Source organism: Eucalyptus grandis, chromosome 5 (genome assembly GCF_016545825.1).
Source record: "Eucalyptus grandis isolate ANBG69807.140 chromosome 5, ASM1654582v1, whole genome shotgun sequence".
Lineage (NCBI taxonomy): Eukaryota > Viridiplantae > Streptophyta > Magnoliopsida > Myrtales > Myrtaceae > Eucalyptus > Eucalyptus grandis.
In genome coordinates this window covers 6,077,614-6,103,460 of record NC_052616.1, presented here as the reverse complement: position 1 = coordinate 6,103,460, position 25,847 = coordinate 6,077,614, and the positions used below count along the sequence as shown (strand labels likewise).

Here is a 25,847-nt window from a genome sequence, read left to right as displayed (position 1 = left end):
TTTTGGGTTTACTAGTGTCAGCGAGGAGATGCTGGGATAGTTATGGTGGTACCTAACCTGACCTGAAACATTCCATTTATAGAGAAGGCCACAGGAGCTTGGAACCATCGAAACCATGGATAGGCCACAGGAAGATCAGATTCAATCATTCGGATCCCGTATCGATGTTATCCACAGATTGAATCATTTCGGGGACGACTCGCTGAGACATCTAGTGGCACTTGACTTGACTTGACTTGACTTGACCTGAATGTTTAGAGTATATAAAGTATCGGAGTGCATGAATCTTAAGAAGCAATCATGCAAGTGTTGAACTACTGCTTTGAGCGTGGAGCCTGAGAGGAGATAAAAAATAGAGAGGCACTTGATTTGACTTGAGTTGCCTGAAGGTTTAGAGTATAAAAAGTATCGGAGTGCGTGAATCTTAAGTTGCAATCATGCAAGTGTTGAACGGCGATTGGAAATTCGAATTGCACCAAACAAAATCGTTTTTGTGTGTCTTTGTTGAGTTAGCCTTCCGACGAACTACGTAAATGAGAAAATTAATAAAAAATTACCACGTAAGGTTTCCGGCAAGATTTACTAAATATGAAATTCAAATATCCTATATTTCATAAAAAAAAAATGGCTCATGTCACTTTCGTAATTTTTTGCATTTAAGTATTCGATTGTGCCAAGTTTTGACACTTGAGGTGTTCTTTTATCGGGAAAAGGACCAATTTCAAATAATTTATTTGTATGTTCTTGCATTAAGAGCTGGTGCCGTGCACATTGCGTAAGTCCTTAGTTCTCACTCCTCGCTTGTATCGAATTTCTCATGGTCGCGACGTAACGAATTCAGGAACCAAGGACGACGGCTTCGGTCAACTCGTATGCTCTGATCATTTCGATAAAGGAACTGATAAAATCCCATCCCTGATGGTGCAGCGGGCATCACTGGATTTCGATGTTTGCGATCTTATCGGGTTACAACGAATAGGGTTCCAAGTTCCAACCAAAGGCTCAAAACTGAAGGACTACTATTCACCGAGGTTGCTAGTGCGCAGGCGTGTCAGTCGCGGTTTGAGTCATGGAATTGACTGAGATGATGGTGGAGACGGTTGGAATCCCATGGCTGGCTCCCCTCGAAAGAATGCGTTTACATGAACATTTAAAAAAGAAAAAAGAAAAAAGTGCTTACGACATGGTCAAAGTGTGCGAACGCCGAACGGTCTCATCACCCGGAGGCCCCGCTTCACGGACTTTAGCGGGAGAGAAAAAGAATGGCAAGCCTACATAGATTTTTTATATGTTTTTTTTCCTGGATACCAAGCTTATCCGGGCCTTCCATATTCAAAGTTCAATAGCCACCCAGAAAGGACTAAATTTGGCAGGGATCTCGATCAACCTGATTTTCACGAACGACGCGCTTTGCCGGCTCCCTCCCCGTGTCCACTAGCGCAGCAGCGCTCCTGTCCAGAGCGAAGAGAAGGCCAAAAAGCGCCGCCGAAGCAGCATGAGCAGGCTTCTATTTCTATTGCTACGCAACAATAGAGCATAATAGCATTTTGCGCCCACATCTTACCAGAGCAAGTTAGGACATAACCATGTGGAAAACAGGGCAGGGATTCTCTATAATGACACCGTAGACCAATTGAAAGGGATGTAGCGCCCTTGTTTTGGGTAAAAAATGTCACAGATTTTGTTGGAATTTTGTTTGTTAAAACAAAATGAGTGATTTTTATTTTGTCCCACATAGAAAAGGTGGGAGCATGTTGGTCAATTTATAAATGTGGGAATTCCTTTTTGTAGTTAACGGAATGATTGAGTGGGGCTAGACCCCACCATACCCGCGTGCGGGTGCGCGATTATTTGGCGCACTTAGAACGCCTGCGCGCCCGCGGTTTAATTAACATTAATCCCTTGCTAATTATTTATTATTTATTATTTAATTCAAATGTTGCCTTTTAATTTGAGAATTTTCGAAAATGAAATATAAAACGAAAATTCGAAATTCAAAATTCTATTTTAAAAAAAAAAAAAAACTATTATTCCGAAATTTATCTGTGTCTTTTCAAGACAACCTTTGAAAAAAAATTACTTATTCGGTTTTGCAATTTTTTTTGAAAGGTTGCAATTGTTTGGTTTTCGACTTCTTCTGAAGAGTCTCATTTGTTTATCCGAACAATTTTATAAAAGACGTGTTTGTTCATTCTTTAGCAATTTTCACGAAGAGTTGCAAGACTGTTTCATATATATATATATATATATATATATATATATATATATATATATATATATATATTTGTCATTTTTCGGAAAGAGAAGGTGGTCAATTTTCGAGTCTTTTTTCTGAAAAACTGCAGCCAATTTTTCGATTGTTTTCCTAGAGAGACCCTAAAGAAATACTATAATTGCTATCTAGTATTCTCATCCGAGACTTTGTTGTATCTTGGAGGATTTTTGCCGGTGACCATTAGCAACGTTGTGGGGCAAATAATTCGACTTCTTCTGAAGAGTCGCATTTGTTTATCCGAACAATTTTATAAAAGACGTGTTTGTTCATTCTTTGGCAATTTTCACGAAGAGTTGCAAGACTGTTTCATATATATATTTGTCATTTTTCGGAAAGAGAAGGTGGTCAATTTTCGAGTCTTCTTTCTAAAAAACTGCAACCAATTTTTCGATTATTTTCCTAGAGAGACCCTGGAGAAATACTATAATTGCTATCTAGTATTCTCATCCGAGACTTTGTTGTATCATGGAGAATTTTTGCGGTGACCATTAACAACGTTGTGGGGCAAATAATTCGACTTCTTCTAAAGAGTCGCATTTGTTTATCCGAACAATTTTATAAAAGACGTGTTTGTTCATTCTTTGGCAATTTTCACGAAGAGTTGCAAGACTGTTTTATATATATATTTGTCATTTTTTGGAAAGAGAAGGTGGTCAATTTTCGAGTCTTCTTTATGAAAAATTGCAGCCAATTTTTTGATTGTTTTCCTAGAGAGACCCTGGAGAAATACTAGAATTGCTATCTAGTATTCTCATCCGAGACTTTGTTGTATCCTGGAGGATTTTTGCCGGTGACCATTAGCAAGGTTGTGGGGCAAATAATTTGACTTCTTCTGAAGAGTCGCATTTGTTTATCCGAACAATTTTATAAAAGACGTGTTTGTTCATTCTTTGGCAATTTTCACGAAGAGTTGCAAGACTGTTTCATATATATATTTGTCATTTTTTGGAAAGAGAAGGTGGTCAATTTTCGAGTCTTCTTTCTAAAAAACTGCAGCCAATTTTTCGATTGTTTTCCTAGAGAGACCCTGGAGAAATACTATAATTGCTATCTAGTATTCTCATCCGAGACTTTGTTGTATCCTGGAGGATTTTTGCCGGTGACCATTAGCAAGGTTGTGGGGCAAATAATTCGACTTCTTCTGAAGAGTCGCATTTGTTTATCCGAACAATTTTATAAAAGACGTGTTTGTTCATTCTTTGGCAATTTTCACGAAGAGTTGCAAGACTGTTTCATATATATATTTGTCATTTTTCGGAAAGAGGAGGTGGTCAATTTTCGAGTCTTCTTTCTAAAAAACTGCAGCCAATTTTTCGATTATTTTTCTAGAGAGACCCTGGAGAAATACTAGAATTGCTATCTGGTATTCTCATCCGAGACTTGTATCCTGGAGGATTTTTGCCGGTGACCATTAGCAACGTTGTGGGGCAAATAAATCCTTAAAGAAAGTGATATCACGCCTCAAAGTCCAAGTTGTTTTACTCGATCCGATTTCATTGTTCAACCCATTTCAAAGCCATATTTTTCCAACAGATTCCATATTAGATCCTTATCGATTGTATTTTTTTTTTACAAAAAATTATTCCATATTTTCATCTCCAAAGAGGATGAGGCAAAAACAACGTTCCCTTGTCCAGGTGCTGGTTGGACAAACGAACTATTCTGCTGGCAGGTCATGCCCTTCAGTCTGAATAAGGCATTAGTTACCTACAGTGAGCGATGAACCTCATCTTCCAGCAGCCAATTGCTGGCTTTGAATAACCAACCCAGCAAGAAGTTCAATTCTTCCATAACATAAGGGGGTGGGGTTGCACGCGAGCCAAGTGACGTAGGTGCAAATAGGTACGGAGCCTAATTATGGTATTACAGATTTCTTTGGGACATCTTAACTTCAATAGCTTAGTGAAGTTAAGTGAAAAAACTTGGTTAGGGGTCTACCTCATTTATCACCACCCATCTATAATCCATCCTTCTCGCCATAAGCTTCCGATCTCCTACTGCCTTATCCTGTCGTGATAGTATATTTATTTTCCAATCAGTGTCTACGAAGCATTGTTAACATAGATGTATTCACTAGGATCTCCGTGGGTATCCGCCCTGTGGTGGCACTCTTTCTTACACATAAATCCTCAGGAAGACCAGTAGTATTCAACAGACACGGTCCTGCTATGATCAGTCAAGCCAATTCCAACTAGATTTGACCCTGACATCTCTACGAGGTTTTCTTGATAGAAAGAGTTGCATGCAAGAGACATCCCAATTCTGTGTATGCAGTTAAGCAAGCCCTGCCGCCAGCTTCCACCTTCGCTTTCCCTGGCCCTTATATCGTGTTAAACCCTACCCTACTAGGACATTAAATTAACAATTTCATTTCCTTGGCCTTCTGGGCCGACTACTATGACTACATGCGCATCTAGTGCAATGGCTTGGAAGCAAGCTACCTTGACCATCTTCCAAAGTTCTAAATAATCTACTGATCAAAGGTTGTAGGGGCGGATTGCTTTACATTCAGCCGTTGCACACTAGCTTGTAGGTTAGGGGTATATATAGTAGGGATGCCCCTTTCAAAAACTTGATATATATAAGGTAAGCTTTTTGGAACCCTAATTTTGGATTTTTCCCTAACTTATACCTTACTAAGCTTACCTTTTTGCATCGCACTGCCGCATAAACAACGGATCCGCTAGGCTGGATGAGCAACCTTCTATCTGGCAAAGGATGTGCATGACTGAAAAATGCCATGATTAAAACAATCGATAGAATCGGTGCTTGTTCTAATAACCATAACTAGACTAGGCTATAAACTATTCAGACAATTGCAAGAAAGCAGACCTTTATAAAGCTATTGCTACCTTATGAAGCTAGAGATTGAGCTCAGGGCCCATGCCTCCCATCACTGATGGAGTTAATGAAGGCAGCCACCAAATTTTCTGCAGTTGACCGGCATTGAAAGAAGAAAAATATGCACTGGAGCAAAAGAGGCACTGAAAAAGGACTCAGAAGCCCGCGAACGACGGACTCGGACCTGGCGAAAGACTTAAAGCTCGTGGATGATGGAACCTGAGAAAGAAGACATGTTGACAGACTGAAGATCTCGAAGAACATGCGAGTAGCGACGGGGACCGGGCGAGGAGAGGGTGAGAGCCATTTGCTTGAGCAGCGGAGAAAAAAGAAAACGTGAAAATTTGAAGGAAGAACCATGATGCCAATTCAATTTGGTGATTTTCTTCACTTTTTACCTTATCTTAAATTTCTGACAAAATTGCCCTAGTACTAATCGTCCGAGAAATGTCTGCCCGTGACCATAGACTCTTATTTAAGATTAACTTGATCACTCAAGCCCTTATTTGAAATAAAAATCACATTTGATCATTTTATAAGAAAATGACTTTGACTTCGAGCCCTTATTTGAATTTTTTCTTAAAATTTATAATATCGTTCTATTTTAGAAAATTATGAGAAATTTATATGTGAATTCATGTATCAACATTTAAATATCGTGAAAGTTTCAAGAATTAAAAACTAAAAAAAAATAAAAATTGAAGTGCTTGAACGATTTGTTTTGTATTAAATTAAAATTAAAAAGCCAATCTAGATAGGCGGTCTTGCTTTGGTGCTTATAACTTCCCTAGCGGATGAATGATTATAGCATGAAACGATAATTTTATGTTGGAGGTGATTGGTCGGAAATGGCCCACAAAGGACTATTCCAAAAAAATTAGAATCGGGAATCATCCATTAGTTTGATGGACCCACCTAGGAACAAGACCGGTTTGATTTTTGAATTGGTCCATGGAACCGGTTGACATGTCCTCAACAAATTCATTCCTAAGTATTTTGAACAATTGACAGGTGCAACTTCAATCTAGATTGGCGTCATTAGCTTTTGAAAGCCATTGTGACTCACCTCACTGGAATTGCTTTGGACCATGAACCAATCATCCTCAATGCCTATGGTAAACAATCCCTTAGCCCATCATCTCCTTTCAGAGTTGCAGAATGCAGGACCAGAGATTCCTCTTGCACCCAAGTTATTTGCTTGGTCATGGGACTCACCCATTAGAGGTTCCCCTATTTTTCATCTAGCCCATAGAATCGAACTCGCTAAAAAGTGCCCTCAAAAACTGAAATTGAACTCACTTTAGTCATCTCCAGGCTCAAATATAATCATAGATGCTCTATATAAAATTTTGAAAAAAAAAAAGTTATACATATGTACCGGCCTTGTCTGGATGGGTAGTTTCACACTTATCTATTGGTTCTAGATAGATACAGTTCAGTTTTGGGCAGTTCTCCGTTCTTTAACACACGTAAAAAAATGCAACCCAATGTGGTTAATCTAATAAACTTTTTCTATATCTAGGTGATTAGTCTAGTGGTAAAAGGATCCCATATCTTTTACGAGGTCTTTGACTCACAACACGAGCAAGCCTTTGAATGGCTCGTGTTACGGTACCTAACCGCTGCATATCTAGTGTAGAAGGGCTTCTTGATTGATATCATGTTGATTGGGCTGCATCCACGAGCTCGCTAATTTTGGATATTCAGATTAGGAGTAGTAATTATGGCCCAAACTGAATGTCCATTAGTGCATGTAGAATCATTATGATGCAGCCCAAAAAAGAACCACCGGTGCCAATAGTCCCTTCCCACTTTGTTCGGTATTATATTAAAAAAAGGGACGTGTGCAGTAGAAATTCTAGAATTTGTCAAGAAAATGAAATCGAGTTCTAAAATTTACAAAAAGTATAATTAAATCTTAGAACTTGTCAAATTGCTGCAATTGAGCCATTCTATTAACATCGTTCAACTTAACTAGTGGAAAATGCTAACGTGGCTTTTTAAATATTTTCTCTCGCATACTTGGCAACGATGTGGCTAACAGGTGGAAACACGCCTGTCTTGGTGAAGTAAACCTTTAACCAACACAAAGGATCCAAGACAGGCCGAGTGATGGTAAATTTGGGGGAGTTGGAGCAATCTCAGGTACATTGGAGAACTAAATTTGCACTAATTTAGGGGGTTAAAAAAGCTTTGCTCTCGTCTTTCTTTCGGCTCTAGGTCAGGAGTGATTGAAGACTCAAAAGGTCACATATAGAAAATCAGTTCAATCGCAAATCTAAACGAGTTATCTTGATGTTATGCTCGAGTCGTGTTGACCCGATGCGTAAAAAATCGTTACCTCTAATTTCAAAATATGAATAGATAAGTATGAGAGTATTTACCACCTTTTGACATACTCTCTATTTTTCTTTTCCAATCAATAATTATGACTTTTGATATTCTATTCATATCTCCTTTTCATATATTCTAGTCAAATTGGTTACATTTACATGTTCATCATCAAATATGCCAAGTGTTGTCGGATATATCATTTTTCAATTTTTTTTTCATATACTTTCCCGGCAATCCATGTTAATAATTTTTTCTTTCTTTTTTAATAGACTCGTGTAATTGGTGGCGTGATACATAGAATCTCTAATCCTTTTCTATATATCGAAAAGAATAACCGGGTGATTATTTACTATCAAATTTGCTCATGCACTTCCATAGACTAACCCTTAAAAGAAATTGTCTGACTAAATTGGAAAGGCCTGAAGTAAAAGCTGTTCTCACCGATGGGACTAGGAATCCATCGCTGAGTTCTCAGGACAGATCATGGAATAAGCAGAAAACCAAGTCGTCGCGGAACCGATTGGACAGTATCAGTATCAACGTTGCTGTTTCCACTTTCCCAGAAAAGAAAAAAGACAAGTTGGCTGAAGGACATATGATGTGTTTGGGAAGACTTTTGGGGAAAGTCTTTAGGAAAATGCAAAAACCTTTGAGTTAAATGTGTTTTTCAAAATGTAAAATGTGTTTGGTAAATTGTAGTTTGAAAGCCCTTTGTGAAGTACCTTTGAGCAAAATAAGGTGTGCATGGAAACACTCCAAAAAAGTGTTTCCGGCACACTTCTGTACGGAAAGTGTTCCCGGGAACAAAAAGGAACAGAAACGCGTTTGGTTGCGTTTCTGTTCTTTTTTTGTTTTTTTGTTTATGGAACGAAATAAGAACAGAAAAAGAAACAACAATTTGTTGTTTCTTGTTCCAGAAAACAAAAATGAAGGAACATTTTCGGCTTCTTCTCTCTCTTCTTCTTCTCTTATTCTTTTCTTCTTTTTTTTCTTCTTTTCTCTTTCGCCGGTCACCGGCCTCGGCCATGGCCGGCGACCGGCCGTCGAGGCTCGGCCTCGCCGAGGGCCGGCGAGCCTTGCCGTGGCTGGGCGAGTCTGCCGGCCTCGTCGGCCGATCGCCGGAGGCCGGTGACCGGCCGAAAAATAAAAAATAAAAAGAAAGGAAAAAATGAAAATAAAATAAAAATGTTTAAAAAATTAAAAGAAACAAAAAAAGAATAAAATTTACCAAATGTGTTTCTGTTCATTTTTATTCCCGGACAAACGTTACCAAACGCGTTCTTTTGTTTAAAAATTGTTCCCGGAACAGAAACACTTTTTTTTGTTTATGTTCCCAGGAACAAAAAAGAACAAACGTTACCATTCGCACCCATAGTGTTTGGGGGACAAATGACTTTTGTGATAAAAAAAATTATTAAAAGAAAAATAAAAAAATTTGACCGGTAAGGGCGGGCGGTCGTCGGCGACCTCCAGTGACCCCGAATCTAGGGCGGCGAGGTCACACGACACTGTCACAACCTTCGGCGACCCCAGATCTGGGGCGGCGAGGTCACGCAACGCCGCCTCAACCTCCGACGACCTAGATCCAGGGCATCGAGGTCGCGGGAGGACCTCGCTGCCCTTGGATCTGGGGCGGCAAGGTCTTGGGAGGTCACGTGACGCCGTTGCGACCCAGATTCGGGGGTGATGTGGTCGCACGACCCAGATTGGGGGCGGCAAGGTCCTCCTGCAACCCTACCGCCCCAGATCTGGGTCGCGGCGACCTAGACCTCGCCGCAACCCAAATGGCACGGCGGTCGTGCGACCTAGCCGGTGGTCGCCCGACTCTTCGACAACGATCACCTAGGTTTTCGCGACCACGCCAACGTCCCTCTAGCCGTCGTCGGCCCCTTGCAGTCAGGAAGAACCAAACCGGCCACCCTCGACGGAGAAGATGAACAATGTCTCCTCATAAGGGCAAAAAACGGAAAAACAAAAAGTTCGCAAGGACAATTTCAAATATATATATATATATATATATATATATATATATATATATATATGAATAGTGCCTGCGTGGGTATGCCGAAAAAGCTGAAAGCCCAAGGCAGGTCCTCACCTGCCTTGGGCTTTCAGCCTTCACAAGGCTGGCATTCTCCAAATGGTGGTTAAAATTTTTTTGCCAAGCACGCTTACATTACCCCAAAGATCTTTAGGGGCTCAAAGATCCTTGGCAAAGTGGTTGCCAAACACAGCCATAAGAAGGAAATCCATTCATAATGTCACAGGAGTGCATGGAGACCTTCCATGACGGCCTTGATGGAAGGTTCTTGTTCTCGACGGATGGTTTCACAGGATCTCACCTTTTAGCAGCGAAATTAGAACCAGATTGAACAACGTGACCGGACCCAAGTACTTATAGATGTCTTATAAGAGGAAAATAACCATAGGAATATTCGAAGTCCATGTTTTATTTATTATGCAGAGCGTGCTAGTTTTGCTTTCTGTCCAACCAGAAGCTGCTGGTTTGGAGGCTCACCAGCTAGCAAGCTGAAGCCCCTCGAAGTATTGAAGGCCCTCCCTGGTAGCTCAGTTACGGATAAAGGACTTCGCAGGCGCCCGAGCTAGCCTGCAATTGACATGGAAAGAGCCTCCTGATTCTAACAAGCTACGTCACGCCCGCCTCTATTTACAGTTTCCCCCCGTCCCATTCAAAGACCAGAGGTGGAACGGGCCGCCTCCTCGCACCTGTACCCTGCAAAATATGAAAAGAAAAAGGAGGATATATCGATCAGGCTCTCAGCAATTGTCCCGATACTTGTTATCATACGAGCCAATTTACTAAATCCAAAGACTTTGCGGAACAGTGAAGCAATGCTAGGGACACAAAGGCACAAGCATATGGTGACTTAAAAAGGTGCTTTACTTGGTGCAGGGCTCTGTATTCTATCCTCATGGATGCCGGTTTTGAGAAACCTGTCTCTGATTGAGAGCAAGTCCCCTGCAACTCCATTCATGTCCTTCCTGTCTTTCAGTGATTCTGCTAAGCAAATTAATGCGATCTCAAAAACCGATATCAGACTTTCGGCTTGGTCGATTCCACACTCTCCATATCCCCTCCTCGTCCATGCTTTCGCCTACTTCCCCACAGAAAATCGACTGATCCAAAATCCCTGTTGCTCCCTTTGACAACTCTGACTCGACAAACTTCTGAAGGTTAAAATCCTCTTTAACTATACTGTCCGTTGGTCGTCTTCCAGTGAACATCTCTAAGAAGAGAATTCCAAAACTGTACACATCCCCACTTGTTGATGGACGAACGCCCATTCCATATTCTGCCAGTCCAGAAAAGGTTCCTGTTAGCTCGATTACTCTACAAGGTCATTGAAAATCTTTTGATTTTGTGGATGTAAATGTAATTGTGACCTTTAGAGCCGTACCTGGAGCAATGTAACCCATGGTTCCCAGAAAAGCACAGGAGCTAGGATGACTCGAAAAGATGTCTTTGTTAGAATTGAAAATGAGCCTCGATAATCCAAAATCGCTGATATGAGCTGTGAAATCATCATTGAGAAGAATGTTGCTTGGCTTTAGATCACAGTGGACAATTGGAGTTCGGCACTGGTGGTGAAGATAATCCAAAGCAGAGGCCACATCAATCGCAATGTTCAATCTTTACAGGAAGCTGAAAGTTTGAATTGCATGTTTTCGTCGTTGGGGTGCAACCAAATGTCCAAGTTGCCGTTTACCATGTACTCGTACACCAAGGCTTTGAAGTCATTACGATGGGAGTCGATGCTCGAACAAGCAGTCAAGATCTTGACAAGGTTACGATGCCGAATGCTGCCGAGTGCTTTACATTCGGCCAAGAAGCCCTTGAAAGCTCCTTTCTATTGGAGATTCAAAACCTTGATGGCAACAATTTTTCCTTCCTCTTGGGAAAATATGGCTTCGAATTGGGTAGAACAATGAAAACGGATCTTTAGAGTACTCAAGTTGGATTGAGGCGTGATATCACTTTCTTTAAGGATTTATTTTCCCCACAACATTTTTAATAGTCACTGGCAAATATCATCTAGGATACAACAAAGTCTCAAATGAGAATACTAGATAGCAATTCTAGTATTTCTCCAGGGTTTCTCTAGAAAACAAATGAAAGGATGGCTGTAGTTTTCAGAAAGAATGCTCGAGAAGATAAACAATGATCACTCACATTTTTTTCGAAAATTGACATGTATATATATAAAACACTCTTAAAACACAAGCAACTCTTTGTGATAAATTGCAAAAAATGAACAAATGTGTCCTTTCAAAAATTGTCCAGATAAACAAAGGCAAAAAAATAAAATATATAAAAGGCGTCCATACGGAAGAAGTTGAAAACCAAACAATTGCAATCCTTTGGGAAAAGTTGCAAATTGAATAAGTATTTTTTCCAAAGGTCGTCTTGAAAAGACACAAACAAAAATTCGGAATAATAATTTTTCTAAATAAATAAAATTTCGAATAATTTATTTTTGAATAATGCTAAGTGCGCCAAATAATCGCGTGGGGTCTAGCCCCACCCAATCATTCCATTAAGTAAACAAAGGAAACCCCACACTTATTAATTGGCTCACTTTCTTCCACTTTTCCTATGTGGGACAAAAAAAAATGTACTTAGTTTGTTTTTATAAACATCCTTCGTACACATTGCCAAAACTACCTGAACGAGAGTTAAAAACTATTGTGGTCATGCGACATGGTACTACTTGTATGAAGTGTGTTCGCTGTACTCATTTGTTGTTGTTAAATGTTCATCCACATAAAAGATTACCTGAACCAATCAATTTGCTTGAACAGAATCCGTTGGTAGCTTTGAATAGAGCATCATAAGAAATTCTCTCGTGAAAATGGCCCAAGGAGCGAGTAGGCAGATGTTCCTTCTTCGAGTTTCTCAACCAGAAAAAGGATGCTAAGGGTAGTAATGCCACTGCACAAGAAGCAAAAATGATTATTACCATCAACTTCGAAGATATATGCTTTTTTGATCTCGGCAACAATTTTGCTGTACACGAAAGCAAATGCAGTTCAGGTATGCCTCCGCACAGCTCTTGGTTGCCGTCAACTTTGAAGGCACTATTATTTCCAAATATCCCACGTACAGGTACTTCGCCTTCAAGATTATTGAAAGACAGATTCAAGAATTGCAGTGATGATGACAAGTTAACTAAAAACTCTGGGACTTGCCCTGACAGGTTGTTATTGGAAAGGTTGAGAAAACGGAGGCCTTTTAGCCCCTCGAACTGAGGAATGGGTCCTCGAAAATGGTTCGCCTGAATATACGGCTCTTTGAATCCCAAACAGTTGCCCAGAGTTGTAGGAATTTCACCTGAAATTTGATTGTACGAAACGTCGAGAGAAATGAGGTTCTTTAAGTTTCCAACATCGGGTGGCAGGGGCCCAGACAAAGAGTTGTGAGATAATTCAAAAGTATTATGAGGGAGGACGGTCCGATCATGTGGCTAGGAATGGTCCCGGTAAATTTGTTATAACAGAGGAGCAGATCTAGCAGGGACTTGCAGTCTCCGAGGCTCGAAGGTATGCTTCCTTCTAAGCTGTTGTTGTACAAGTATAGCCTTATCAGACCGGTGATGTTACCCATGGTCGAAGGTATGTGTCCAGTCAACTTGTTTTGGCTCCAACTCAGACATTGCAAGTTTGATAGACTTCCAATAGACATTGGAATGTTGCCTGTTAGCATGTTATCGTCTGTAGCCACGTCAGTTGGGTTGAGAGGTTGCTGACAGAAACAGGCATCTCACCTTCGAACTGGTTATGTTGTAAATCCAGCAGTTCAAGGTTGCTGCAGTTGGCCAAATCAGCAAGGAAACTTAGACTGTTGGTTGCGCCGCTTCTGAGAAAATTAGACCCAAGGCCAAGCCATCTCAAGTTCTGAAGCCGTCCAAAGCTGGCCGGGACACATCCAGTGAAGTTATTGCTGACGATATCAATTTCTGCTAAGTTCGTGACGTTGGAGAGTGAATCAGGATTGGGACCTGTGAACTGATTAAATCCCAGACATGGAATTTGCAGATTCGGAAGCAGAAGGCTTATGTCTCTCCTGATACTACCAGAGAACAGGCCTAGGGTCAAACTTAAGATATTGAGGGATGACAAGTTGTAAAGAGCAGAGGAGAAGCCACCTATCAGCTGGTTTTCACCAGCGTTGAAAATTTTGAGTCTCGTTTGGCTTATAGAAATGGGAACTCCTCCTGTCAGGTTGTTGCTCCATATATTAAGCTCTTCCAAGGGTGGAAAGGTTTCCGATGGAAGCGGGGATCTGTCCTGCAAGATTGTTGTTCAGAAGGAAGAGCTTCTTGAGTTTCGACAGTGACCCAAATTCGGAAGGGATGGGATCGTGAAGATGATTGTGGTCGAGCTTGAGAGTCACGAGGCTAAGACACAAGGAGAGATTTCTAGGAATTTCGCCTTCTAAGGTGTTGTGGCTCAAGATCAGGTTTTTAAGCCTGAGCAATCGCCCGATTTCAGGAGGAATGAAACCATGGAAAGAGTTGTTTGCGAGGTTCAGGTATCGGAGGAACGAAAGGTTTCCGACATATGGGGACATGGTCCTGGCCAAGTATCGTCCATCTAGGTTCAAGGCGGTGACACGTTGGTGTCTGATACCACAAGTGACTCCAGTCCATTGGCAGAAATTGAAGGAATCATTCCAGGAGGCCAACGTTCCTGCAGAATCATGTGTCAAGAGGGACCTGAATTCTTGGAGGGCAATTTTATTGGTCTCGTTTCCTGGAGCGCTGCAGGAAGCAAAGCTTGCGATCACCAGCTCCAGGATCAAGATAACAGGGAAGGTGACTGAACAGAAATGGCTCAAACTCATTTTTGGGTTTACTAGTGTCGGTGAGGAGAAGCTGGGATAAGTATGGTGGTACCTGACTTGATCTGAAACATTCCATTTATAGAGAAGGCCACAGGAGCTTGGAACCATCGAAACCTTAAATAGGCCACAGGAAGATCAGATTCAATCAATTGGATCCCTTGCCGATGTTATCCATAAATTGAATCATTTCGGGGAGGACACGCTGAGACATCTAGTGGTACTTGACTTGACCTGAATGTTTAGAGTATAGAAAGTGTCGGAGTGCGTGAATCTGAAGAAGCAATCATGAAAGTGTTGAACTACTGCTTCAAGCGTGGAGCCTGAGAGAAGATAAAAAAAACAGAGAGAGGGCGTGAGACCGAGCGAACAGGGGAGAAGGAAAGCAAAAAAGGGTTGCAACTTGGTAGTCCCGATTGGAAGGCTGAATGTTATTGGAATTGGCTCAAATTTGAGTATGTTGTTTGTGAGACAGAGGCCCATGAGTTGATCAGTTTTGTCCTTTAAGAACTGTCTCCATATTCTCTATTTGCGATCAGGGTTTCATCATCCATTTGTATTAATTCACCTTTGTAGTGATGGAAACACCATTGTGCTGTTGAAGTTGTGTCTCTAGTGTGTAAATAGAGAAGAACTTTATGTATCCTATTATTCTTGATAATTAGTGAAAGTTTGTGGGCCATCCATGGTTTTTCCCGCTTTAAGTTTTCCACATAAAATCTCGGTGGTATTGTTGGTTTTGTCTCATTTATAATTCAGCATTACATTTACTTATTGCGCAGTTGTATCAACTGGTTGTTGCTGGGGTTAAGTCGATTTCTATCGGTTTAGTTTTTGGGGAGATACTAATCTTGGATTGGGTCGATTCTTGGTGAAATTTTGATCTTGGATTGCGTTATATTCACTTATTGTGAAGTTATAATATCTGTGGTGTCCTTTTCCCCTTAATCTGTCGTCCGCCAGCTTCACTCACTTTCAACCGACCTCTGGTCACGAGGCAATGAATGAAAGATGATTCATACGTGAAGATGATTCCCATAAGGCAGAGGATGTTGATCTTTCGAGTGCATGATTGAAAAAGCATAATTAAAACATTCGATAGAATCTTCGCTCTTTCTACTCTGTTAAAATGTCGGCTTCGATTGATCTTGTTCTTTACAAGAGCCTACAGACGATTTAGAGAGTAAACAACATTAATCAGTACTTACTCTAATCACCATAACTAGACTAGGCTTTAAAATATTCAGACAATTGCAAGAAAGCAGACCTTTATACAGCTATTACCATATGAAGCTAAAGCTCGAGTTCTCGTCACTCGTGCCTGCTCTTCATCAGTTTGCTCTGACCAGAGCTCGAGCTCAGGGCCCATGCCTCCCATCACTGATGGAGTTAATGAAACCAACCACCAAATTTTCTCCAGTTGTCCGGCACTGAAAGAAGAAAAATATGCACTAGAGCGAAAGAGACGCTGAAGAAGGACTCGGAAGCTTGCGGACAACGGACTCGAAGCTCGCGTGCGATGGACTTGAAGCTTGTGGATGATGGGAACTAAGAAAGAAGACATGATGACAGACTGAAGCTTGCGAGGAACAGGCGAGTAGCGGCTAGGACCGGGCGAGGAGAGGGTGAAAGCCATTTGCTTGAGCAGCGGAGAAGAAAGAAAACGTGAAAAATTGAAGGAAGAACCATATGCCAATTCAATTTGGTGATTTTCTTCATTTTTTTACCTAATCTTAAATTTCTGACAAAATTGCCCCAGTACTAATTGTTGGAAAAATGTCTGCCGGTGACTATAGACCCTTATTTAAGATTAACTTGATCACTTAAAGACCTTATTTGAAACAAAAGCCACGTTTAGTCATTTTATAAGAAAATGATTTGATTTCGAGCCCTTATATGAAATTTTTCTTAGAGTTTAGAATGTCGTTCTATTTTAGAAAACTATGAGAAATTTATATGTGAATTCACGTATCGACATTTAAATATTGTGAAAACTTTAAAAAAAAAATTTGAAGTGCTTGAACCATTTGTTTTGTATTAAATGAAAATTAAAAAGCCAATCCAGATAGGCGTTCTTGCCTTGGTGCTTATACCTTCCCCTAGCGGATGAATGAATATAGCATGAAACAATATCTTTACATTGGAGGTGATCGGTAATCAGAAATTGCCCACTAAGGACTATTCCAAAAAAAATTGAAATTGGGAATTGTCTATTAGTTTCATGGACCCACCCGGGAACAAGACCTGTTCGATTTCCAAGTTGGTCCATGGAACCGGTCGAAATGTCCTTAACGAATTCATTCTCGAGTGTTTTGAATAGTTGATAGGTGCAACTTCAATCCAAATTGGCATCGTTAGCTTTTGAAAGCCATCGTGATTCACCTCACTGGAATTGCTTTGGACCACAAGCCAATCCTCCTCAACGCCTATGGTAAACAATTCCTTGGCCCATCATCTTCTTTCAAAGTTGTAGAATGTTAGACCAAAGACACCTCTAGCACCCAAGTTATTTGCTCAGTCATGGGACACACCCTTTAGAGGTTCCCCTATTTTTCATCCGGCCCATAGAATCCAACTCGCTAAAAGGAGCTCTCAAAAACTGAAATTGAACTCACTTTAGTCATCTCCAGGCTCTAATATAGCACATAGATGGTCTATATAAAATTTATTTATTTAAAAAAAAAAGTTATATATGTATCCATTTGGTTTGGGTGGGCAGTTTCACACCTATCCGCCAATTCTAGGTAGATATGGTTCGGTTATGGGTAGTTTCCGATACTTTTACACACCTCTAATTTACATGTCTTGCATTTATATTTAAAAAAAAAATGCAATCCAATGTGGTTAATTTAATAAACTTCTATATTTGGGTGATTAGTCTATTGGTGAAAGGATCACATATCTCTTAAGAGATCTTTGATTTACGACACGAGTGAGCCTTTGAACGGCTCATGCTACGATACCTAACTGCTGCATATCTGGTGTAGAAGGACTTCTTGATTGATATCATGTTGATCGGGCTGCATCCACGAGCTCGCTAATTTTCGATCTTCAAATCGGGGTAGTAATTATGGCCCAAACCAAATGTCCAAAACCAAATGTAGAATCATTATGATGGGGCCCAAAGAGAACTACTGGTATTGATAGTCTCTCCCCACCTTGTTCATTATTATTAATGCAATCGAGTCATCCTATTAATATTGTTCAAGTTAGCTAAAGAAAAATACTAACGCGACTTTTTAAATATTTTCTCTCACATACCTGACGATGATGTGGCTAAAACACAAAACATAAAGTTAAAACAACATCTTCCAAAATCCGATTTTAATAAAAAAAAAATTGTTTAAATTAAATGAGAATTAAATTAAAATTAACAAAAAGAAAAGAAAAGAAAAAAAAGACAAGAAGAAGAATAGCCAGGCAGCGAGGGCTTCATTTTATGTCAGTCAAGTTATGTGGAGTTTCAATTGCATCCACTTGATAAATTTTAGGATTTTTTGTAATTTTTGTATGTTTTAGTACTTAATTACAATTTCGTGACAAGTTTTAGGATTTACATTGAACATGTTTTTTTTTATTATAAAAAAAAAAGGGAAATTTAGCTCCTTTCGAATTTAGTTTAGGTCCTTCAAGAATAAACTATTTTCGGAAAAGCCCCTCCGTTAACCACCAAAAAAAAAACACGGTGGAAGCGAGCTCTCAAGTCAAGCAGACGGGGAAGATCACCGAATACCAGAGAACAATGGAGGCACGGGATGACCTCGAGCTCTCTCTCCTCTCCAGGGCCTTCTCTTCCTCCCCCTTCTCCATCTCTCCACCTCCCGTCGCAGGCAGCGGCGGCAGCACCTTGGCCCTCTCCGGATAGCCCTCATCGTCGCTCGGCATCGTAGCTACTGATACTGGCACCGAATCTCACCCCTTGGTGATTCTCATGAGCAATGGCGTCGCGGACTTCGCTTTCAAGAGAGTTCCAAGGGATTACTACAATCAGTTGTAATAGAAATATTGAACAAACTCAGATTTGACACGTATGAGTATTCGCATTGAAACTTGAGACGAAGTACTTATACATTAATACTCATAAATCTAAAATTAGATTGGAGAGAAAAGCTCCCAAGTCTAAAATTGGGAGAGCAAAGCTCCCAGATCAATAGCAGATTAGGATTAATTGGTGCAATTTTGAATAATTTGGAGAGCTAAATTTGCACTAGTTTAGGGGTACAAAAACTTTGCTCTGGTCTTTCTTTGTGTTCTTGATTACGAGGGATTGACTCAGTTGACACAGAGGTAACACATAAAGAATTGGTTAATTGCAAACCAAAACGAGTTATCTCGATGTTCGAGTCGTGTTTACCCGTCTTGTTAAAAATTATCACCTATAATTTCAAAATGTGAATGGATAAGTATGAGAGTATCTATCATGTTCCAACATAATCTTTTCCAATCAATAATTCTGGCTATTGATATTCTATTCATATCTCCTATTCACTTATTTTGGTCAAATTGATTACATTTATATGTTCATTATCAAATATGTCAGGTGTTGTCGAATATATCCTTCTAAAAAATAAAAATTCAAATACTTTGCCGCAATCCATGTTAGTAAAATTTTCTTTTTTTGAATAAACTCGTTTAACCGGTGACACGAGGCATGCAATCTCTAATCCTTTTCTATAGATCGAAAAGAAAAACCGGCGATTATTTACTGCCCAAATTTGCTCATAAACTTCCATTGACTAATCCCTTAAAAGGAATTGACCCACTAAATTGGAAAGGATAGAAGTAAAAGCTGTTCTTAATTATGGAACTAGGAATCCATTGCTGGATTCTCAAGACAGATCATGGAATAAGCAGAAAACTGAGCCGTTGCGGAACCGATTGGACAGTATCAGTATCAACGTTGCTGTCTCTACTTTCCCAGAAAAGAAGAAAGACAAGTTGGCTGGAGGACATAAGAAGGAAATCCATCCATACACTACAGGAGTGCATGGAGACCTTCCATCACCGCCTCAAGGACTCTCGGAAGGCTCTCGTTCTCGACGGATGGTTTCATAGGATCTCACAACAACGTGACCGGACCCAAGTACATATAGATGTCTCATAACAGGAAAATAACCATAGGAATAGTCGAAGTCCATGTTTTATTTATTATGCAGAGCGTGCTAGTTTTGCTTGCTGACCAACCAGAAGCTGCTGGTTTGGAGGCTCACCCGCTAGCAAGCTGAAGCCCCTCAAAGTCCAAGGCCCTCCCTGGTAGCTCAGTTATGGACGAAGGACTTCGCAGATGCCCAAGCTAGCCCGCCATTGACATGGAAAGAGCCGCGTGGCTCTAACAAGCTACGTTGTGCCCGCCTCTATTCACAGTTTCCCCCCGTCCCACTCAAAAACCGGAGGTGGAACAGGTCACCTCCTCGCACCTGTCCCCTGCAAAATATGAAAAGAGAAAGGAGGATGTATCTTTCAGGCTCTCAGCAATTGTCCCGATACTTGTTATCATATGAGCCGATTTACTAAATCCAAAGATATTGTGGAACAGCGGAGCATGCTAGGGATACAAAATTACAAGCATATAGCGACTTAAAAAGGTGCTTTACTCGGTGCAGGGCTTTGTATTCTATCCTCATGGATGCCGGTTTTGAGAAACTTGTCTCTGATTGAGAGCAAGTCCCCTGCAACTCCATTCATGTCCTTCCTGTCTTTTGGTGATTCTGCTGAGCAAATTAATCCGATCTCAAAAACCGATATCAGACATTCAGCTTGGTCGATTACACAGTCTCTCCATATCCCCTCCTTGTCCATGCTTTCGCCTACTTCCCCGCAGAAAATTGACTGATCCAAAATCCCCGTTGCTCGCTTTGACAACACTGACTTGACGAACTTCTGAAGGTTAAAATTCTCTTTAAATATGTTGTCCGTCGGTCGTCTTCCAGTGAACATCTCTAACAAGAGAATTCCGAAACTGTACACATCCCCACTTGTTGATGGACGAACGCCCATTCCATATTCTGCCAGTCCGGAAAAAGTTCCTGTTAGCTCGATTACTCTACAAGGTCATTGAAAATCTTTTGATTTTGTGGATGTAAATGTAATTGTGATCTTTAGAGCCGTACCTGGAGCAATGTAACCCATGGTTCCCTGAAAAGCAGAGGAGCTAGGATGACCCGAAAAGATGTCTTTGTTAGAATTGAAAATGAGCCTCGACAATCCAAAATCACTGATGTGAGCTGTGAAATCATCGTCGAGAAGAATGTTGCTTGGCTTCAGATCACAGTGGATGATTGGAGTTCGGCACAGGTGGTGAAGATAATCCAAAGCAGAGGCCACATCAATCGTGATGTTCAATCTTTGCAGGAAGCTCAAAGGTTTGAACTGCATGTGTTCATCGTTTGGGTGCAACCAAACGTCCAAGTTGCCGTTTACCATGAACTCGTATACCAAGGCTTTGAAGTCATTACGACGGGAGTCGATGCTCGAACAAGCAGTCAAGATCTTAACAAGGTTACGATGCCGAATGCTGCTGAGTGCTTTGCATTCGGCCAAGAAGCCCTTGAAAGCTCCTTTCTGCTGGAGATTCAAAACCTTGATGGCCACGATTTTTCCGTCGGGACCAAGAGTTCCTCTGTACACATTGCCAAAACTACCTGAACAAGAGTTAAAAATTATTGCGGTCATGCGACGTGGTACTACTGTATGAACTATGAAGTGTGTTCTCTGTACTCATTTGTTGTGGTTAAATGTTCATCTACATATAAAGATTACCTGAACCAACCAATTTGCTTGAACAGAATCCGTCGGTAGCTTTGAATAGAGCATCATAGGAAATTCTCTCGTGAAAATGGCCGAAGGAGCAGGTAGTCAGATGTTCCTTCTTCGCGTTTCTCAACCAGAAAAGAGATATTAAGGACAGTAATGCCACTGCACAAGAAGCACAAATGATTATGTCCACCACCCACTTCGAAGGTCTATGCTTTATCGATCTCGGGAACGATTTTGCTGGACATGAAGGCAAACGCAGTTCAGGTATGCCCCCACATATCTCTCGGTTGCCGTCAACTTCAAAGGCACTAGTGTTTCCAAATATCCCACGTACAGGTACTTCGCCTTCAAGATTGTTGAGAGACAGATTCAAGAATTGCAGCGACGACGACAAGTTAACCAAAAACTCTGGGATTTGCCCTGACAGGTTGTTATTGGAAAGGTCGAGAAAACGGATGCCTTTTAACCCCTCGAGCTGAGGAATGGGTCCTCGAAAATGGTTCGACTGCATATACAGCTCTTCAAATCCCAAACAATTGCCCAGAGTTGTAGGAATCTCACCTGAAATTTGATTGTATGAAACGTCAAGAGAAATGAGGTTCTTTAAGTTTCCAACATCGGGTGGCAGGGGCCCAGACAAAGAGTTGTGAGATACATTCAAAAGTATTATGAGGGAGGACGGTCTGATCATGTGGCTAGGAATGGTCCCGGTAAATTTGTTATGACAAAGGCGTAGATCTTGCAGGGACTTGCAGTCGCCGAGGGTCAAAGGTATGCTTCCTTCTAAGCTGTTGTTGTACAAGTATAGCCTTACCAGACCGGTGATGTTACCCATGGTCGAAGGTATGTGTCCAGTCAACTTGTTTTGGCCCAAACTCAGAGATTGCAAGTTCGATAGCCTCCCAATAGACATTGGAATATTGCCTGTTATCATGTTATCGTCCATAGCTAATAGATATAGACTAAAGAGGTTTGCAATTACTTCAGGAATTCTACCACGAATTCTGTTTCCTGACAGTAGTAGCTGATTGAGTTGGGATGAGAAGTTACCAACAGAAACAGGCAGCTCGCCTTCGAACTGGTTATATTCTAAATCCAGCATTTCGAGGTTGCTGCAGTTGGCCAAATCAGCAAGGAAACTTAGACCGTCGGTTGCACTGCTTCTGAGAAAATTAAAGCCAAGGTTGAGCCAGCTCAAGTTTTGAAGTCCTCCGAAGCTGGCCGGGACACGTCCGGTGAAGTTATTGCTGAGGATATCAATTTCTGCTAAGTTCGTGACGTTGGAGAGTGAATCGGGAATGGGACCTGTGAACTGATTAGATCCCAGATATAAAATTTGCAGATTTGGAAGCAGAAGGCCTATGTCTCTTCTGATACTACCAGAGAACTGGCTTTGGGTCAAAATAACGGTATTGAGGGATGACAAGTTGTAAAGAGCAGAGGGGAAGCCACCTATCAGCTGGTTTTCACCAGCCTCGAAAATTTTAAGCCTTGTTTGGCTTATAGAAATGGGAACTCCTCCTGTCAGGTTGTTGCTCCATAGATTAAGCTCTTCGAGGTTGGAAAGGTTTCCGATGGAAGCGGGGATTGGTCCCATGAGATTGTTGTTCGGAAGGGAGAGCTTCTGGAGTTTCGACAGTGACCCAAATTCGGAAGGAATGGGATTGTGGAGACGATTATAGTCGAGCTCGAGAGTCACGAGGCTAAGACACAGGGAGAGATTTCTAGGAATTCCACCTCCTAAGGTGTTGTGGCTCAAGATCAGGTTTTTAAGCCTGAACAAGCGCCCGATTTCAGGAGGAATGAAACCATGGAAAGAGTTGTTTGCGAGGTTCAGGTATCGGAGGAACGAAAGGTTTCCGATATAAGGGGACACGGTCCCAGCCAGAGCTCGTCCATCTAGGTTCAAGGCGGTGACTCGTTGGTGTCTCAGACCACAAGTGACTCCAGTCCATCGGCAGAAATGGAGGGAATCATTCCAGGAGGCCAAGGTTCCTGCAGAATCATCTGTTAAGAGGGACCTGAACTCTTGCAGAGCAATTTTATCGGTCTCATTCCCCGGAGGGCTACAAGAAGCGAAGCTCGTGATCATGAGCTCCAGGATCAAGACAGCAGGGAAGGCGACTGAACAGAAATGGCTCGAAAATGAACTCATTTTCGGGTTCGCTAGTGTCAGTGAGGAGATGCTGAGATAGCTATGATGGTGCCTCGCTTGACCTGAAACGTTCCATTTATAGAGAAGGCCACAGAAGCGAGCTTGGAAGTTGAAAGCGTCGAAAATTAATTAGCCGACTACACGGTTACGATTGGGACCCTGGATAGGCTCTGTCTTGAATCATTCCGGGGACGTCGCTGAGACCTCTTCTAGCACTTGACTTGACCTGAACGTTGAGAGTACATCTAGCGGCACTTGACTTGACTTGCTTGAATCTTAAATAGGGCTGCAACTTGGCTCGAATTTGAATACGTAGTTCGTGAGGCCAAGGGTGCAAGAGTTGATCGGTTCCATTTGTTGAGAACTTTCTCCGAATTCTCCAATTGTGATTGGGGTTTATCCTTCATTTATATTGTTGACATCTAAATTTTGGCAACCCAGTCATTTTTTTTATTGCATAAAACTTAGGGATTAATTTTACATCTTAAAATTAAATTAAATTAAATTAAATTAGAATTAAATTGCGTACCATATAGTTTTAGAAGCATTTTTTTTTTTTTTGCATTTGCATCGAACTCATGACAGATGAGGTTGAATTGGTAGTTCTGACCTTTAATTTGAAGAGTTGGATTAAGTCCACGAAGAGAACAAATTAGCCCAAGCTCGTTTTTTGACGATCGAAGATTATCTTGTGAGAAGTGGAGATTTGATATTTTTGGTGATATGACGGTGGATTTTTCAATATATTATGAGCTCATCTTTGCAAAATTTGAAATTTGAGAAAAATCTTATTATGATTTTGAATTTTTGGTAATATGTGATAAAATCAGTGGAGAATATTCGTGTAATATCCCGGGCCCCCTTGTGTAATATTGTCCGCTTTGGGTCACCCGCCCTGGCACGGATGAACCGCCATCTCAGCCATGGTCTTTTCCCTCACGACTTTAAAACGCGTTACACAGATTAGAGGGACCCAAGCTAACCAAGACCTCTCTTCCCAAGCGATGTGGGACAAGAGAGGAGGCTGTCACACTCTCCCCCTCTTAACATAAGAGGGTCCTCGCTGTGGCCCCACGTCAGAACAACATTCAAACTCTCCCCCTCTTAATAGAAGAGGGTCCTCGTTGTGGCCCCACGTCAGAACAACATTCAAGCCGTGGTCCCACACGCGGTCGGGAGTCGACTCTCATACCACTTGTAACATCGCAGGCCCCACTGTGTAATATTGTTTGCTTTAGGTCACCCGCCTTGGCACGGACGAACCGCCATCCCAGCCACGATTTTTTCCCTCACGGCTTTAAAACACGTTACACAAATTAGAGGGACCCAAGCCTTATAAGCTAACCAAGACGTCTCTCCCCAGGCGATGTGGGACAAGAGAGGAGGCTATCACAATTCGGGAGGAGATTCTTGGCCTATAAAAAGGACTCGCTAAGAGACAAATTAAGAGGGGGCCACACAATTGAGATACACGGTCACAAAAAGAGAGATACACGGTCACAAAAAGAGAGAACTCACGGCCTCCCTGTGGGGGTCACATGGTAGAGGGGCACGATTTGTAAAAGAGAGCAGGGAGAGTTCTTTTATTTTTGGGGTCAAAGTCAACAAGGAAGGAAGGGGGGTTTGCTTTTCTAAGGGGGTGCAGAGAGAGACGCAATAGAGACGAGGTGGTTACCATAGTGAGAAAAGTCTTATGTTCTTCTCGTAGGTTCTAAAAGTTTACATGATGAAGACACGAAGATGAGCAACCAGCGTCCATAAGCAAAAGGGAAAAAAAGACTAGAGAGTAGGTGCTCAGAGAGGAGACAAAAAGCACAACAAAAGAAGAGAGAAGTCTTCTCTCTCCTTGGTCTATGCACACGTCCGACGCTTCACCAACGAGATGCCCAGACTTGGCCCGACGTCTCCAATATTATTCATCAATTCAACGAAAGACGACAAAAAAAGAAGAAGAGAAATCCAGACGTGGAACAGCTTCAACGTCACGTAAGAACCAGGCCTTCCACTCCAGATTTCCTCCTGCCATTGTTGCTGGTCGCCCACAACACGTCTAGCTGGTCCAACGAACATCAGCAACTCCGGATCTTCAACTGCCATCACCGTGATCCGTGAAGCCACTGATTCAAGCCCTGCTGTGATCTCGTTCCTGTCCACCCGTGAGTCGCAAAGACCCAAGCTCCGCCATGCCGTCACCCATTGAGCGGATTCCATTCGGTTCAAATTTGGTAAGATTATTTGCGAAATTAGGTAATTATCTTATCTAAATTTGATTTGGATATTTTATTGCCTAATACATGCTTTTCAATATCTTATGTGCATATTCGAATTAGGTGTATTCCCAATTTTGATCCGCAACCACACGCTAATTTTTTTTATTCCATTTATAAAACTTTAGATGGAATAATTAATCACGTAGGAATAAAATTGATATCTTGATTTTTAAGGCGTAAGATCAATTTATCGATTTTATTCACGAAATAATCGAGTTTGATATATCGTTTCCAAATTCGAACGATGGATAATATCTTTGATGACCGTGGTGCTTATCTTTTAATTGTTTTATTTATCCCAAAAATACAAAAAAAGATTGCATTTGCATATCATGTAGATTAGAATTGATTTCCTAG

General features: G+C 41.3%; 3 protein-coding genes across 3 annotated transcripts; all 3 read right to left on the bottom strand.

Annotated features, from left to right (window-relative positions):
* Positions 1-10,492: 10,492 nt before the first annotated feature.
* On the bottom strand, positions 10,493-14,039 carry LOC108959421 (probable LRR receptor-like serine/threonine-protein kinase At3g47570). The gene is made up of 6 exons (XM_039313236.1): positions 13,863-14,039; positions 13,234-13,756; positions 12,430-12,800; positions 11,179-11,319; positions 10,870-11,050; positions 10,493-10,764 (listed from the first exon to the last, which is right to left on the bottom strand). The coding sequence occupies exons 1-6, from the start codon at positions 14,037-14,039 to the stop codon at positions 10,493-10,495; spliced, it is 1,665 nt and encodes a 554-aa protein (XP_039169170.1).
* A 5,064-nt stretch (positions 14,040-19,103) lies between these two features.
* LOC104445973 (probable LRR receptor-like serine/threonine-protein kinase At3g47570) lies at positions 19,104-20,981 on the bottom strand. The gene is made up of 3 exons (XM_039314140.1): positions 20,420-20,981; positions 19,904-20,314; positions 19,104-19,733 (listed from the first exon to the last, which is right to left on the bottom strand). Exons 1-3 carry the CDS (start codon positions 20,979-20,981, stop codon positions 19,690-19,692), a joined length of 1,017 nt encoding a protein of 338 aa, XP_039170074.1. The 3' UTR covers positions 19,104-19,689.
* Positions 20,982-21,051: 70 nt separating this feature from the next.
* Positions 21,052-23,220, bottom strand: LOC104443697 (putative receptor-like protein kinase At3g47110). The gene has a single exon (XM_010057206.3). It carries the CDS (start codon positions 23,218-23,220, stop codon positions 21,052-21,054), a length of 2,169 nt encoding a protein of 722 aa, XP_010055508.3.
* Positions 23,221-25,847: the final 2,627 nt, after the last annotated feature.

Excerpts from the sequence above, each read along its gene's own strand:
- LOC108959421 (XM_039313236.1), bottom strand. The coding sequence starts at position 14,039 with ATGTCCCCATATGTCGGAAACCTTTCGTTCCTCCGATACCTGAACCTC. Across the intron at positions 12,801-13,233 it reads ACAACATAACCAGTTCGAAG|GTGAAATTCCTACAACTCTG; the intron begins GTGAGATGCCTG and ends ATCAAATTTCAG. Across the intron at positions 11,320-12,429 it reads ATATATCTTCGAAGTTGATG|AAAGGAGCTTTCAAGGGCTT; the intron begins GTAATAATCATT and ends AATCTCCAATAG.
- LOC104445973 (XM_039314140.1), bottom strand. The coding sequence starts at position 20,981 with ATGACCGCAATAATTTTTAACTCTTGTTCAGGTAGTTTTGGCAATGTG. Across the intron at positions 20,315-20,419 it reads CATGGGTTACATTGCTCCAG|AATATGGAATGGGCGTTCGT; the intron begins GTACGGCTCTAA and ends CCGGACTGGCAG. Across the intron at positions 19,734-19,903 it reads AATACAAAGCCCTGCACCGA|GGGACAGGTGCGAGGAGGTG; the intron begins GTAAAGCACCTT and ends CATATTTTGCAG.
- LOC104443697 (XM_010057206.3), bottom strand. The coding sequence starts at position 23,220 with ATGAGTTCATTTTCGAGCCATTTCTGTTCAGTCGCCTTCCCTGCTGTC.